The sequence below is a fragment of the Muscardinus avellanarius genome (genome assembly GCF_963383645.1).
Source record: "Muscardinus avellanarius genome assembly, chromosome: 2".
Classification (NCBI taxonomy): Eukaryota; Metazoa; Chordata; class Mammalia; order Rodentia; family Gliridae; genus Muscardinus; species Muscardinus avellanarius.
In genome coordinates, this window is record NC_137787.1 from 136,101,934 (window position 1) to 136,118,077 (window position 16,144).

The 16,144-nt window shown below is 34.0% G+C and overlaps 1 protein-coding gene across 1 annotated transcript in view; it reads left to right on the forward strand.

Moving 5' to 3' along the window:
- UFM1 (ubiquitin fold modifier 1) overlaps positions 1 to 15,905 on the forward strand; it is a gene marked incomplete at both ends in the record, with an annotated part of 80,499 nt that extends 64,594 nt beyond the window's left edge. Inside the window, 6 exons of the mRNA XM_080689446.1 lie at positions 5,452 to 5,570; positions 5,682 to 5,738; positions 8,818 to 8,875; positions 11,667 to 11,706; positions 13,967 to 13,999; positions 15,838 to 15,905. Of these exons, the coding sequence (XP_080545572.1) occupies positions 5,452 to 5,570; positions 5,682 to 5,738; positions 8,818 to 8,875; positions 11,667 to 11,706; positions 13,967 to 13,999; positions 15,838 to 15,905 (375 nt within the window). The remainder of the gene's footprint in view (positions 1 to 5,451; positions 5,571 to 5,681; positions 5,739 to 8,817; positions 8,876 to 11,666; positions 11,707 to 13,966; positions 14,000 to 15,837) is intronic.
- Positions 15,906 to 16,144: the final 239 nt, after the last annotated feature.

Genomic DNA, 16,144 nt, shown 5'->3' on the forward strand with positions numbered 1-16,144 from the left:
GGGTTTATATGCTACTTATTTCATTCACAATTTAAATTCTGCTACAAAATGGATTATTAATGAAAAACTCTCTGATAGACTGATGTGAAAAGCAATCAATGAATATAGTCAATGAACTAACTATAAGACTGTTCTGATATGATAATGTGCTGATATGATAATATTTAATAAAATATTAAAATTTATTTACAACTCCACATTTAGAAATGTGGCTCATTTTATATCTTAAATATTTATTCTTACATAATGACACATTATACATACAATTTTAAAAAATTATAGTTTATCACATCTGTGATAAAGTATTAGTCACATGGTATTACCTATGTGTTTCATATTACATCTACACAGGGAAGGTAAACATAATAGGCTCTAGATTTACCTCACCTGGGTTCCCACCCATGTTATGTATGTCACTTTACTAGCTTGAAAAGGTGACTTTTTCTGTTTTAGCTTCTTTATCCATAAAATAGAGATAACAATATTTCCTACCTGACAGAATTAGGTAAGGATATGGCATAGGCACATAACTTCTCCCAGTGACTAAAATTCAGGTTTTCATACCAAGCATCTGAATTTGATTGTGTTTCATCTATTTCCCTAAATTTAGTATATATGATTTAATTTCCATATGTTTGTTTTCTTCTCCTAAAAGTGGAGTGTTGATGGCATTTACCTAATATAACAGTTGAAAGGATAAAAATTAGTAAATATTTGGGATAGGTCTGTCAGAGGTTATTTTAACTTTTCAAACAAGTAATACTCTCATTAAATAAAGAATTCTCACAACATTTAGAGAGAAAATTTAATTATTCAGAGTTGGCATATTTCTACATTTTATTTTTTTTATTTTTTTTTTTTTTGCTTGTGGATTTATTTATTTTTTTTATTTTTTATTGGTGCATTATATTCATACAGCTTATTGGGGTAAAAAACTTGTGTGTACAAACATGTACTCATCGCTGATTTGACCCCTACCCAATTCCCACCCCATTCCCTCCCCGCCCCTCCCTCCCTCCCTTGCTTGGTTTAGTGATTGACTTCTATGTGTTTAAGTACATTGTGTGCTTTAGAGATTTTCCTCTTCCCCCCTCCTTTCTCCTCCTTTAAGTTGTCTTGTTTGCTCCTCTATAGGATTTCCTCTTTCAAGAGCTCCTCCTATGACCCACATCTCCCTAACTCTCACATATTAGGGAAAGCATCTGATTTCTTATTTTTTGTGACTGACTAATCTCACTTAGCATAATGTCCTCCAGTTCCATCCATTTCCCTGAAAATGATGTAATTGAGTTTTTTTTTTTTGATGGCTGAGTAAAATTCCATTGTGTACATATCCCACGGTTTTGTAATCCATTCATCTGTTGATGGACATCTTGGCTGGTTCCATAGTTTGGCTATGGTGAATTGTGCAGCTATGAACATAGATACACATGCATTAGTTTGGTAGTTTGGTTTCTTTTCTTTTGGGTAGATACCCAACAGTGATATTGCTGGATCAAATGGTAGGTTTGTTCCCTTTCTTCTGAGGATTCTCCATACTGTTTTCCAAAGTGGTTGCACTAATTTGCAATCCCACCAACAATGTCTTAGAGTTCCCACTTCTCCACATCCTCGCCAGCATCTGTTGTTGTTTGTGTTTTGAATGATTGCCATTCTAGTTGGAGTTAGGTGAAATCTCAGGGTAGTTTTGATTTGCATCTCTCTGATTGCCAGTGATGTTGAGCATTTTTTCATGCATTTATTGGCCATTTGAATTTCTTCTTTTGTGAAGTGTCTATTTAGTTCATTTGCCCATTTTGTTATTGGATGCCTTGTTTTCTTAGTGTTGAGTTTCTTGAGTTCTCTGTATATTCTAGATATTAGTCCTCTATCAGTGGTGTAGGTGGCAAAAATCTTCTCCCATTCTGTTGGCTCTCGATTGAGGTTCTTGATAGTTTCCTTTGCTGAACAGAAGCTCTTCAGTTTCATGCAATCCCATGTCTTGATTCTCCTTTTAATTTGTTGTGCCTTTGGGGTCTTGTTGAGAAAGGGCCAAAAACATACACTGGAAAAAAGATAGCCTCTTCAACAAATGGTGTTGGCAAAACTGGTTAACCATATGCAGAAAATTGGATATTAATCCCACTTTTTCACCCTGTACAAAAGTCAACTCACGATGGATCAAAGACTTGGAAATTAAACCAAAGACCTTGAAGCTCCTTGAAGAGGGCATAGGTCCAACACTACAACACATAGGCACAGACAAACATTTTCTCAACAAGACCCCAAAGGTACAACAAATTAAAAGGAGAATCAATACATGGGATTGCATGAAACTGAAGAGCTTCTGTTCAGCAAAGGTAACTATCAAGAACCTCAATCGAGAGCCAACAGAATGGGAGAAGATTTTTGCCACCTACACCACTGATAGAGGACTAATATCTAGAATATACAGAGAACTCAAGAAACTCAACACTATTTCTACATTTTATAACTTAAAATGCCTTTTGCTATATTTTACAAATTCCATTGTTTGCAATATTGTTTTGTAAGTAAGCCTCATATCAATGGCCTTCCTATATAAGTCTTGTGGTTTTTTTTCCTGCTCTCTCATTAAATTTTAGGAAATGTTTGGGAAACATATATAAGCACAGTAATCACATGTAGCATATTTAGAGCTGAAATTCTCTACAAGGACTTTGCCTGGCCTTGTGAGGATTTCACTGTTCACCTTGGCCTATAGGGACATAATATTCTCTACCACCTTATCTTGAATATTCTCTACCCTTATCTTGAATATCAACACACCATTTACATTTTCCCAAGTTTTTGTCTAACAGATCAGCTCCTCTCTTTGCATAAGACTTCTTGTCACTGAATAATAATTTACAGCCAAGGTAAATCAAATTTGAAGTCTCTATTTTGTGGTTTTACTTCTACATAATGCTTAGTACACTACTTAGCAGAATAAATCTTGATCAAAAATTTAACAAATATTTATTGAGTCAATATTTGTACATCTTTTTGGGATATATTATTGTAATTAAATACATGTGTACAGGGTATAGTAATCAAATCAGGGTAACAGGCAATTCCATTTATTCACCATTAATCTTTGTCATGTGTTGGGAATTTTGTATATTTCTAGTCATTTTGAAATATAGCATAGATTGTTTTAACTAGTAGTTATCTTGCTATGCTAAAGAAGAATGAAATGTTCTGGGCATGGTGGCACATGCCTTGTCATCCCAGTACTTGGGAGAGACTGAGGCAGAAGGGTCAGTTTCTTTGCCAGTAGTGCAAGTAATTTAGCGAGACTCTGTTTCAAAATAAAATATAAAATAGGGATAAGGTTATAGCTCATAGATAGAAATATCCTGTGTTCCATCATTAGCACCAAAACAAAACAACAAAAATTCATTCCTCTACTCTGTATTTTGGTGCCCCTTGTTGAATTTCTTTCTGCATTCCTTCTCCCCTTATTCTTCCCAGTCTTTTGTGGCCACTATTTAATTTTGCAACTCACTTATTAGTGTCCAGTAATGAGTAAGAATATGTAATATTTAAAATCTTGGTCAATTTTAAGCAGTTATTATTATCATTGCCCAATGTTATCAGTGCCTTTTAATAAACTGAACAGGAAGAAAAGGTAATAGAATAAAATGACCAAAATAAATTACTGTAAATAAAGCCAATTTATTGTTAATTGATCAGGTAATAATTTGTTACTGTACTATGAAACATTTAAAAATCCTAAGAACTATCCCAGCATAATTTTTTGAGAATTACATAATTTGAATATCAAGTTGTTTTAGTCATTACCATATATACTTTCAAATTAAGGTGAAAAGTTAAAGAAATTTTGGGGAGCATCTAAATGTAGCATGTTTTCTATTTTATTTAAGTTCGGCTACAGAACTAATCAGTACAATGAATTTTTATGACTACATAAGCAAATATGCTTAGTCTTCATTTAAATTTAATTTCCTTTTGATTCCTTTATGATAATAAGAAATTTAGATGATTTTGTGAATAGAATATCAATATGTCTCACTGACGTTCAATGAGAACTAATATGGTCATATTGTGCACTTTTATAATTATCTCTGCCTCTACATGATACTAATTGGATCTCTCCAAAGACCCACTGAGTCCTTTATGCTATTTGTTGTCTTTAAAGGTTACATTTGCCAATTATGTCCTACAATTTGCTCCAGAGTTTGCATCTGTTTATATTCATACAATTATACTCATGCTTTTGTTTATACTCACCCTTCTTGGGTTTGAATCTGATTTTCACTAATTTAGGTAGATATAATAGAAAGTCATATAAAATCAAAATATATTTTATTTAATATTTTGTCACTTTGAGGGGTGTTGTTTTTTGTTTTTTGTTTGTTTGATGGTTTTTTTTTTTTTTTTTCCTTTTTTGGTACTGGGAATTAGACCCAGGACCATTCTACCTTTAAGTTATGCCCCAGACTTTTTTTTTTTTTTTTTTTTTTTTACTTTAAAAGAGGGTTCCCTTAAATTGCTCTGGGTTGGTAATTCTTGTATAGAGAGAAAAAAAAAATTCCTCTAAATTTTATTACCAGTCTGAACATCTCTGGAAAAAAAATCACCCTTACAGTGATTAAAATGCACTTTTTAAATAAATACAGCAATGAATAGACAAAACAGGCACTAAAATAATGGGAAGCTCTTTGGAATATGTGTAAGATTCTTCAATTGAAACATCTAAGAGATTGGTTTGGTATCCATTACGCAGAAAAGACTCAAAGGTCACTGTTAAATTGAATAAATGTGGCTGATGTTTGGCAACCTAGTACCCCAGATTTTATCCTACTAGACCACATCATGAACTAACAAAATCTACTGTTCAGTCTTCCCAACTAGACTCCAAGTCTCTCAAGTGCTGGGATCTTGTTTTTCACATGAACCTGAGCATGAGTGTTGACATCTAATATTCGTTCTTGACTGCTCTTTTATCTGTTGAAATTAGTCTGAAGTCAGTATTGGAAAGGAAGGTATGGCGAAAAACTATGAGGCACGTCAAGAGTCAAACTGAATCGATTTACAGAAAAGGCAGAAGAAAAGTGTTGTCAAAGCGAGAAGAGTAGCTTTTCCAGCATTTTGAGAGCTTTCCTACTAGCAGGTTGCTTTAGCCCCGCCCAGTCCAGCCCCGCCCATTTCAGACGTTAGCCCCGCCCGCCCTTCTCTCTCCTCATCCGCCAGCCCACTTCCCTACTTCCTTACTTCCGCCCCAACCTGCCAGAGCAACCCGAGGTCCTTATCTCTATTACCTACTCCTGTATTGCCTGACTCAAAGTATGACAAAAGATAATTTAATTTAGAAAAAAATATTTTTCCTATTTCTTCCATACCTTATATTCAGAGATATAAATACAAAATCAATAGATATTTGTGACTTGGAGGTGTCTCCTATAACAAGATTCTGTGACGTATTTTCAGGCAGTGCTTTGGACAGCAACAGCGCTGGAGGTCCCCGGCTCCTCCAGGGAGACGTGGAGCAGAGTGGGGCGGGGCCCAGGCACTTCCTCGCTGGACTGGGAGTGGGGTCACTCGGCAAAGTTGGCGTGGGGGGTTTTTGCAGGCCGGCGCCACCATGTAAGTGTTTCTTACCAGTCTCCCAACCCCTGGTCCGCTTCCCGACTCTAACTCTCTCCCTCTCTCTTCCTCAGGTCGAAGGTTTCCTTTAAGATCACGCTGACGTCGGACCCGCGGCTGCCTTACAAAGTGTAAGTAGCTGTTCCCACCGCGGGCCTCTGCCCGAGCCTTTCAAATAAGTCCCACCCCACGGAGCTGGCTTCCCTTCCCTTCCTTTAAGCTCTGCCGAGCCCTTCCCAGCAGAACCTGAAACAGGCGGTCCCCGTATCCTCCCGAGTGTCAGCTGTGCCCTGGCTCGAGGGTCCGGATGTGTGACTGCAGCGTCTGCTGACGAGGGACCTCCCCTAGGACTTGCCTGGTAGGCTGGTGAGCGGGAGGGGAGTGCTTCTGGAACAAGGCTCCCTTAGTTTGCTGGTCTTCTTAAACAGTCTCTGTCTCCTGGTTATTCGAAAGGCCTTTTGCCGCTTTGACCATCTGTTAGGGAAATTAAACTCCAGATCAAACTCTCTTAGGCTTGAAACTGGTTTGTATGTATGCTGTATGTATGCGACTCAGCAACAGGCTTTCCTTCCTGAGTTGGGACATAGTAGGAATTGAAAAGGTGGAAATAGGGTCATTTATGCTGGTAAGACTTTTCTCTGTTCTTTAGCAGTTGAGTTGATGGATTAACACTGGTGTAATCACATATTCATTTAGACTTTTCATTTCACATAAACACTTTTTTAAATTTATTACAGCTGAAAGTCCCATTATCTGTGGCAGAGAACAAAAAGAGCTTCAGTAAGATCTTATGCATAATTAATATAATGAGAACCATATTCTCCTTAAGCTGATAACAGCTGTCATCAGTTTCAGTAACTTGCTATTTATAACCCATGCAACTTTCCAGCCTTTTTTTCCCTGATCTTTCCATCTTTAGAATACTCGTTTTATACCTCATCTCAAATATCATGCTTATACTCCCAGAACCATAATATCTCCAGTAATTGCCCCAGCTCAAAATATTTCTAGGTACTATTTTTGGAATAACCACATTTTCTTCTTTAAGCTAATTTATGCTAGTATCTCTTCTACAGTGCTTCTTTTGATTCATTGATAATGTTTCTTTTCTTTTTTTTTTTTAATGTAGTACTGGAGATTGACCCAGGGGCATTCTACTTCCCAACTGCACCCCCAATCTTATTTTTATTTTGAAACAAAGCCTCACTAGTTTGATAAAAGTCTCACTACTTCCTGAGGCTCTTCTCCAACTTGTGATCCTCCTGTCTTAGTCTATCATCTTCCCCTCTGCAGTGCCATATCCCACTCATTTTTTTCTTATCCTGGATATAGTCATTGGCCCATCTTTAAATCATTCTCTTGCAACTATCTTCCAATTTGATGCCCTGTCTCTCTCCCTGGCATACTTTGTTTTGTGAAGCACCAACTCTGAACTCAGGCATTTGTGTTCTTTATACATAACTGAATATTTCTGGGAAAAACATATGTAGTTATGCTGATAGGTTTTTTGTAAAATTCATGATACTACTACATTCTCCAAGTTTGCTCATTTTCCTCCTTATTTTCAGAGGGATTTTTTTTTAATTTTAGACTTTCTATAGTTCCTTTCCCCCTTCATCTCCATAGCTATAAATCTAGTATAATAGCTATAAACCCATAATTTTAGTTTCCCACACATTTACCAGCACTACTCTTATGACCACCCCTATGAAAAGCCAGTAGTTCCACTGGGGGTTTGGAGCCCATCTATTTTAGTCTTTAGGGGATTAAAGTAGATGAATTCAAGAGACCTCTCTTCTCTATACTGGATTAATCTTAGTATATAAATGTGTTCTAGAAATGAGGAGGAGCAAGAAATAGGACAGAGTATTATAATATCAATATCTCAGTTCAGTTAATACATAGTAACTGAATGAAATTAGTAGCCAAAGCTATTGTTTAACATTTATGTAATTGTTCATGTTTATATAAGTTGTAGAGATATTAGAGAAGTACTTGCAAAACACTATTACATTCTTCGTAAACTCACAACTAATGTATTACATATTTTTTAAACAAACAACTGTCCTTTAAAATTTCATTTTCATTCTTCCCAGCCTCCCTCTAAGAAAACGGGAAAAACGTATACCTGTTTGAATCCTTTAACCGTGTTTTGGAGTGCTAAGAAGTACATTCATACTTTTTTTTTTTTTTCATAAAGTCAATATAATGTTCTATAGCTGATATAATTATTCTTGCACTCATAGATATATAGACTAGGTGAGGAACTCGAGCATACCTGGGAATATTACATAGTAGTTGATAGTAAGACATTAAAAATTAATATGGTGATGACAGAAAATTTTCAAAGAAATATGTTAAGTTGCCAGTTTGCCTTGACCCAGCTCAAAATATAATCTTTCTATTTTTAACCATTATAATTTATTTTACCTTGAAAATTGTATTTTTTTTAACTTAAAAAGTTTTTACTATGTCTTCAAATGTTTTTTTAAGGTACAATGTCAATTTCTTTTTCTAGATTTTTAAATTGGAAAATGTATACAGATTGGTTCTGTGACTAAGTTATTTGCAAAAAGTCTGTTTTACTGTGATTTCTAATACATTTGCAGTTATTAAAATCAAACCTTCCCCTTCAAAATGTATTCCAGATTATACTAGAAACTTTTTCAGTTGATGGTAAAAAAAAATAGCTTTATTATTATCATTTTGCCATAAAATTTACCCACTTTTATCAGCTTGGTCTACTATTTTAGACATCTTTATTAAGCTTTATGATTTACTATGTGTCCCAGGTAGCCTCTATTTATAATGGGAACGGTAACATCATTTATTGCATCAGATGAAAAGGTGTTTAGACAAGAGACAGTAAAGTGGACTGAAGACTAAGGAGAGATTCAACTTTTTGAAATCCATATCTAGAAACAATTAGTAGCCCATATGCTAACTTACTTGTATCAAAATGATAAAAATACATAAATATGTACCTGTATGGCATACTAGCTTTCCAGTCGAACTTTTGGCACTTGTTCTAAAGCTGTTTTGTTTTATTTTTAGAGTTAATGAATATAGTATTACAATTAAAACAGCTATCTTTAAAGATCAAAAGACAGGTTTCTCCAGTTCAGCTGTGACAGAAGAAATAAGGAACAAAGGATACTTTTTATAAAAATAAATTTTATACAGTTCTTATTCTACTCTGTTTTTTGGCAGACTTAGTGTTCCTGAGAGTACACCTTTCACAGCAGTCTTAAAATTTGCAGCAGAAGAAGTAAGTGTGAAAATCAGAACAAACTTTATATAATGTACTTTGGCATTATGTTTAAAAATTTGTGTGTGTATGTGTGTGTGTGTATGTATATTTATAGTATGACCCATCATTTCCCTGTATGTTCATTACTAAGTTTATGCTAAAGAAGAATTACAAATACAAGGAAAATTAAGGCTTACTATTAGACAAAAAGAATGAGTTGAACAAATTGACACATCTGTTTAAGTCAGCCATTGAAATGAGAATTTTTATTGAAATCAAAGGTGCTGATCTGTACATTTTTTAAGAACAACTTTTTATCGCACTATATTCTGTATACTAATTTTTACAAGTTTTGATTCTGGTAAATTACAATTAATTTATATATAAATTACTTTTATAACATTTTTTCAAATTTTCGGTATGAGCTTATAGATTGTCTATAAAGCGTTTTTTTAAAAGTCATAATTTTTAAAAACAGAAGTTTTCATTTTTAAGAAATAAAATGGTATATTCCTATAATCCCAGTACCTGGAAGGCTAAGACAGGAGGTTCGCAGGTTTGAGACCATCCTTAGCAACGTGGCAAGACTCGCAGCAACCTAGTGAAAACTTATTTTAAAACAAAAATAAAAAGGGCTGAAGGATGGTACTGGGTTCAATCCCAGTACCACCCAAAATCATCAGAAGCATCTATGAAACACATGTTTAGATATGACACTAGAAGAGTAGTTTGATCCAGTAGAAATGGCATATATTATGTGGCTTGGAGACTTCAGATCTTTGTTTTAGTTGCAATATGAATTAGCTGTATTTCGTAAAGTAAATCCCTCAATTTCTTTGTTCGCTTCTATTTTGGGGGCGTGCAAGAGAATCAGGATTGGAACGCAGGAACTCACCCATGCTAGGCAAGCACTGTACTGCTGGACTATGCCTCCAGCACACCACTTTCTTAACTCTGTAAAGTAACAGTAGTTAAGGCCTGTTTTTTTTTTTTTTATCTCATTAATTGATTTTTGTGTAAAATATCTTTTGCCAAAATATTGTAGTGAAGGGAAGGTGCTAGACAGGTTCAGAGTAACCCAAATTTATATACCTTCATTCAGAATCTTAAATTTCACTAGTGATGCCCCCGGAGATTTTACCTTAAGCATTACTTTCATATTTCCACATTTGGAAAAGGAACCAATTGTCAGTAGTTTTTGGCCTTTTTTGGTTTTGTTTTTAATGTTTGTGTACTGAAGATTGAACCTAGGGACATTCTACCTCCAAGATCCACCCTATCCTTTTTTATTTATTATTTTGAAACAAGTTCTCACTACATTGCAGAGGGCCTCACTAAAGTGCTGAAGCTGGCTTCAAACCTCTGATCCTCCTGTTTTAGCTTTCCAAGAACTGGGATTACAGGCCTGTGCCGCTGCGCCCTGCTTGATTTTGGCTTCTAAAATTAACTACATATGTTGCCACTGTATAAATATGACTAAAAAAATCCAAAGCTTATCTTAAAATGAGGAAGATTTAAGAGTAAGTAGTAGGACAAATAAAAACTTTGTTGGATCCTTAGTTTTGAAAGTCTGAGAAATGCCATTACTTTGGGTATTTAATTATAGTCATATTGAAAGTTCACTTCTACAAAATATTTTTAAAGTATTTTAAAATTTAAGCACATCACACTTCAAAGTTCTTTAAACATTTAGAAATGTTTAAAGATACCTACAATTAAGAATGTACCACATTGAGAGTAAAATTAGTTATTAGCTACGTAATACTGTAACAAGTAATTGTTCTTATGAATGTTCTTATTTTAAAACATGAATCTTTAATTCATAGATTAATATAAGCTTTTAGTTATTTTTCTTCATTATGTATGTGTGGCCTTTATACATGCTTAGAACAGAACCACACAGAAAAACACTAGTAACTACAAAACAGTGAAAGACCATGAAAAACTAGTGGCAAGAAAGTATAGGAAATACTTGATTTACTATTTCCTGCTTAAAGCTGAGTAAGTCGTATTTGTATTTATTAAACACTTTTAAGAAGACCACTAGTTTAATATAAATTAAGGTTACTTAATTGCAAGTCTCAGCTACAATTAATATATGTATAGCTATATATAAAATTAATCATGCTTAGTAAATATTTGTTGAATAAAATAAATAAACTATGAAACCTTGAATAGACTTTGTTGGCTACAGGTCTCTAGAGCATTAAGTTGAGGCTGCCTTACCTTCCAATAAGTTCCATGCCTCATTTCATTGATTCAAACAGCACATCTTTTTATAACATCTCTAAAATAAGAGAAGTTGTACTATCACTGTCAGCCTTCTTGCAGTCACATAATTGTCTGGTTAACATCACCTGTACCTAACAGAACTTGGTTTTTATTTCTTAGTGAAATAATTGGAATATTGAAAGTCCATGAGATGTAAGTCAGCAAGTTACTTGAGAATTTGAAGAAGTAATATAAGTCTTGGTTTTCACCAATTTATGTTTATGTTCTTAGTTATACAGACAAGTTATATATGGTAAAGGTAATATGTTTAAGTCTAAAAGAATTACACATTGCCTGGGCCATAGATTGGCAATATTTTTTTTTTGTATATGTAGCACATAAAGACCATTTTACAGTCACTGGTATAATATATTATTTAGAGTATGGATAAAGCAAATTATAGTACTTGCTTTGATATCACTTATTCTAAAAGATCACATTTTAGAATTATAGAACTGATATTGATGATATGTATTCCATCCTGGTTATTGACCTTTTATAGTTATATATATGTTGATATTTTTTTTTTTCATTTTAGTTTAAAGTTCCAGCAGCAACAAGTGCAATTATCACCAATGGTAAGATTTCATTTTATACCATTTATTACCTCAGAGCTATAGACATTGCTTAAAAGGAATCAAATTAATTAAAACTGACTTAAATTTAAAGAGTCCAAAAAATATATTCACATAAGTGATATACTTATTGGTAAACACTGAATTAGGGTTATTGCTTATAATTAGCTCTATTTATTCAGTTTCTTTGTGCTTTTGGTATATATGGCACTTTTTTTTTTTTTTTTTTTTTTTTGATGGTACTGGGGTTCCTGGAAGCCCTTCTACCTCTGGGCTACCCTCCCAGACCTATTTTTATCCTTTTTTATTTGGAAACAGGGTCTCTTAAGCCAGCGCGGTTGGCTTCGAACCTGCGCCATCCTCCTGTCTCCACCTCCCAAGCATGGGGATTACAAACGTGCACCACCATGCCCTGCTATATGGCACTTTTTTATATATGTTGTTCTTTTCACTTTCAGGTTACTACTGAAACTAGCTTTTTTTTTTTTGTTTAGCAAGTTTTTTTATTTTAATTTTGGTGTGTTTTTTATATAAATATCAAAATGCTATAGAATATAGAAAGTTTGACAGGAATGTGCATTTACTATACTTTGCTTTTCCTTTTCTGATAGAAATTTGGTTCTTAGAGACTTACAGTATTTTATTCGGCTAGCTATACAATTAAAAATCTGTGAATACGCAAAAGTAGTTAAGTATAATGGAACTCATTTTATAAGAAAACAATGAAATAATAAGATGAGAAATAAAGCTTTCAAGGAGAGCTTAGCTATTTTTCAGGTATTCAAAATACTATAAATCTTTTCTAGTAAGTAGTCCATGTCTAGTTAGGATAAACTAAGAAGGCGGCTTAAGTTGTAGTTTGGTATGTAAGGTATGACAAATTTCTCACTCTGAAATATTCTGCATGTTGTCACATTGAAATGTTTCTATTTATAAAAACCTGGCCTGGCATCAGGGAGATGCAAATCAAAACTACACTGAGATTCCATCTAACCCCAGTGAGAGTAGCAAGCATAAAGAAATCAAACAACAACAAATGCTGGCGAGGATGTGGGGAAAGAGGAACTCTTTTACACTGTTGGTGGGAGTGCAAACTAGTTCAGCCACTATGGAGATCTGTGTGGAGATTCCTAAGAAAGGTGGGAATAGATCCACCATATGATCCAGCTATACCACTCCTGGGTATCTTTCCAAAAGGGTTGAATTCAGAGAAATACAGCAACATATGCATACCTATGTTCATAGCAGCACAATTTGTAATAGCCAAAATATGGATCCAACCCAGATCACCATCAACAGATGAATGGATAGCAAAACTGTGGGAAATACACACAATGGAATTCTATTCAGCCATAAAGAAGAACAAAATTTTATCATTTGCAAGAAGATGGAAAGCCCTGGAAAGCATCATGTTAAGTGAGATCAGCCAAGCACAGAAGGAGAAGATACACATGTTTCCTCTAATATGCCCAAACTAGAAAACACAAAGGATACCAGTAGGACCCCAGATATTAGAGGGGAAATACTAGCTAAGTTTTAATGGAAAGATAGGAGAGGAGAAAGGCCGATCTTGATTAAGGAGCATCTTCACCTGAACATGTGTAAAATTATGAATAAGACATGGTTAACCTGGCCAACCATTGGTGGGGGGGGGAGAAAACGGGGGCGGGGGGAGAGGGCACCAAATATAGTGTAAATGTATACTATTTATGTTCAATAAAAAAAATTGTTAAAAAAAAATAAAATAAAATAAAATTAAAAAAAAAATAAATAAAAAAAATAAAGAAAAAAAAAAAAAAAAAAACCTGGCCTGGTTTGGAAAGTTTTAGGTTCACAAATGAGTAAGTCTTCGGAAAATATTTTGAAAGTGTTGGTGAAATTTAAACTAAAGGACTTTGGGGGCTCTTCCATCCTTAAGACTTTATGCTTCAAAGCATCATGCAAATAATTATTGGCATAATAAGAGTAGCTTCTCGAAAAAAGTAATAAACAATAAGCAGCAAAATAAAATTTGAAAGTATTTTTCGTAGATCTTATTAGAATCATTGAATCAAAAAATATTATTGACTAGTCCAGCAATGTGTATGAATGCACAATAATAGTAGATTTCAATAAATAAAGTTACCTGAGAGATTGTCACTCATGTTTTGAGACTTAAGCCCTTGGCCTGTGTCTGACACATAGCAGCACTATTTTAGCAAATCTCTCATTAGTCATTTTTGCTATAGAAATAACTTTCATGATTTTATATCTTATTTTCTAGATGGAATAGGAATAAATCCTGCACAAACTGCTGGTGAGTATCTGAAAACTAATGAAGATTGGATGAAGCTATACATGTTGATTTATACTGAATATTTAATATATTACATTAGTTTTAGGATGTTAAAGGGGATGTAGTTGTCTAGAGATTATGTCTTTGTAATGCATCTGAGTGATAATTTGTTTCATAATGCATATAAATTATGTATGGCTTTTGGCTATTAGGAGATCTAATAGCAGCTTAAGCATTAGAAGTCTTTAGTTAAATTGGGCCAAGCATGCACTCTTGTAATCCAGGTACTTGGGAGGCTGAGACAGGAAGGCCTAACACTAACATGAAATCTGAGGGTAAGATTGTTTTTTCATGAAAATAATTATTTTGACCTCTTAAGGTAGTTGTGAGTTTGGGCAGGTAAAGGGCATGATCTGTGGATAGCATTCAGTAAATGCTAGATGTTATTATTATTCTAAAGAATTACATTAATTTTTATTTCAATAGGCTGAGTTCATACTGTTAACATAATTCAGAGTGATATTTTGATCTCCTAAACAGTAGGCAGGACAAAAGTAGTCTTATACATTATTAAAATAGCCTTAAACTTTAAAAATATAGTTTTTTTTTTTTTTTTTTTTTGTGGTACCTGGGTTCCTGGAAACCCTTCTACCTCCGGGCTACACTCCCAGACCTATTTTTATACTATTTTATTTGGAAACAGGGTCTCTTAAGCCAGCATGACTGGCTTTGAACCTGTGCAATCCTCCTGTCTCTGACTCCCAAGCGTGGGTATTATAAGCATGTGCCACCACACCCAGCAAGTTTTATATATTTGAAATATGTCCTTTAAGACTCTTAGTCTAATTATATTTTGAAACTACATATGGTTTAATATAACAACCTCATTCTTAAGTAATAGTTAACTCTTAAACTATTCTATTGTATTCTGGGTTTTGGGTTTTTTTTTTTTTTTTTCTTTTTTTTTTCCGGGTCTGCAGATGGAAACCAAGGGCATTAAACCTCCAAGCCATACCCCCTGCCCTATTTCTTTTTTTTTTTTTTTTTTTTATTCTTTATTTTGAAACAGGGTCTCACTAAGTTGCAGAGGGCCTCACTAAGCAGCTGAGGATGTCCATGAACCACGATCCTCTGATCTTAGCCTCCCAAATGCTGGGATTACAAGTGTGCACCACCACTCCTGGCTTCTAGGGATTTTTGTATTATAACAAAATTGTATCGTCCTCATAGACCATTGATCAAATTTAACCCTATAGAAAAATGAAGAATGATTTAAAATTGCATATTTTTTGTCATTTAAATCGATGAGTTTAAGTATATCATTTTATTAAATTTTTTAAAAACTTAGGAAATAAAGACTGTCTTCTAGAATTTTTTGAAAGTGTGCATTAATTTGAATTATTGTTTATTCTAACATGTTACCTGTTAATATTTCTTTTCCATATATATATTATATTTTCCATATATATATTATATTTCCATATAATATTGAGTTGTATATAACTGAGCATGAAGAAAATATCAGCTGACAGTTGATTCACTTTAGGTTAGGGTATCTAAATTTTTTTCACTTGTGATAATTTAGGCGTATTACTTTTCTAGTTTTTACATATGTTATTGTGTCTTAAATCTATTCATAAATAATTCATATTGTTATTTGTTGATTATCTTAATAGGCATTTGTTGGACTGCAAAGTTGTAGGAGAATAAGAATAAGACTTAAAATGCACAGATTTGTGTTGTGATGATGCTGGAGCTTTTGTACCTACTTTACTTTTACTGCATTGCTTATCACATGCAATAATTGTTGGAAAATAATTTTTTAGATACCTAACTTTTTGTTTTGTTTGTTTGTGTAGGAAATGTTTTTTTAAAGCATGGTTCAGAACTGCGAATTATTCCTAGAGATCGCGTTGGATGTTGCTAATATCTGCTACTCGGAACATACAGTTACTTTTCCAAATAAATATTGGTATTTGTTGTTATTGTAAAATTTAAATCAGGCATTTAACATACTATGGAAACACCAAGAGTCGATACAGTGGTGAAAGGCGGACTCTCTGTCCTTTGTTGTTCATACCCTTCATGTGAAGAGGGAATGCTTGTGCATGGAGGTACAACCCCCTGAAGGTCACAGTTGTTGATCTGATTGCTACCTCACAACAT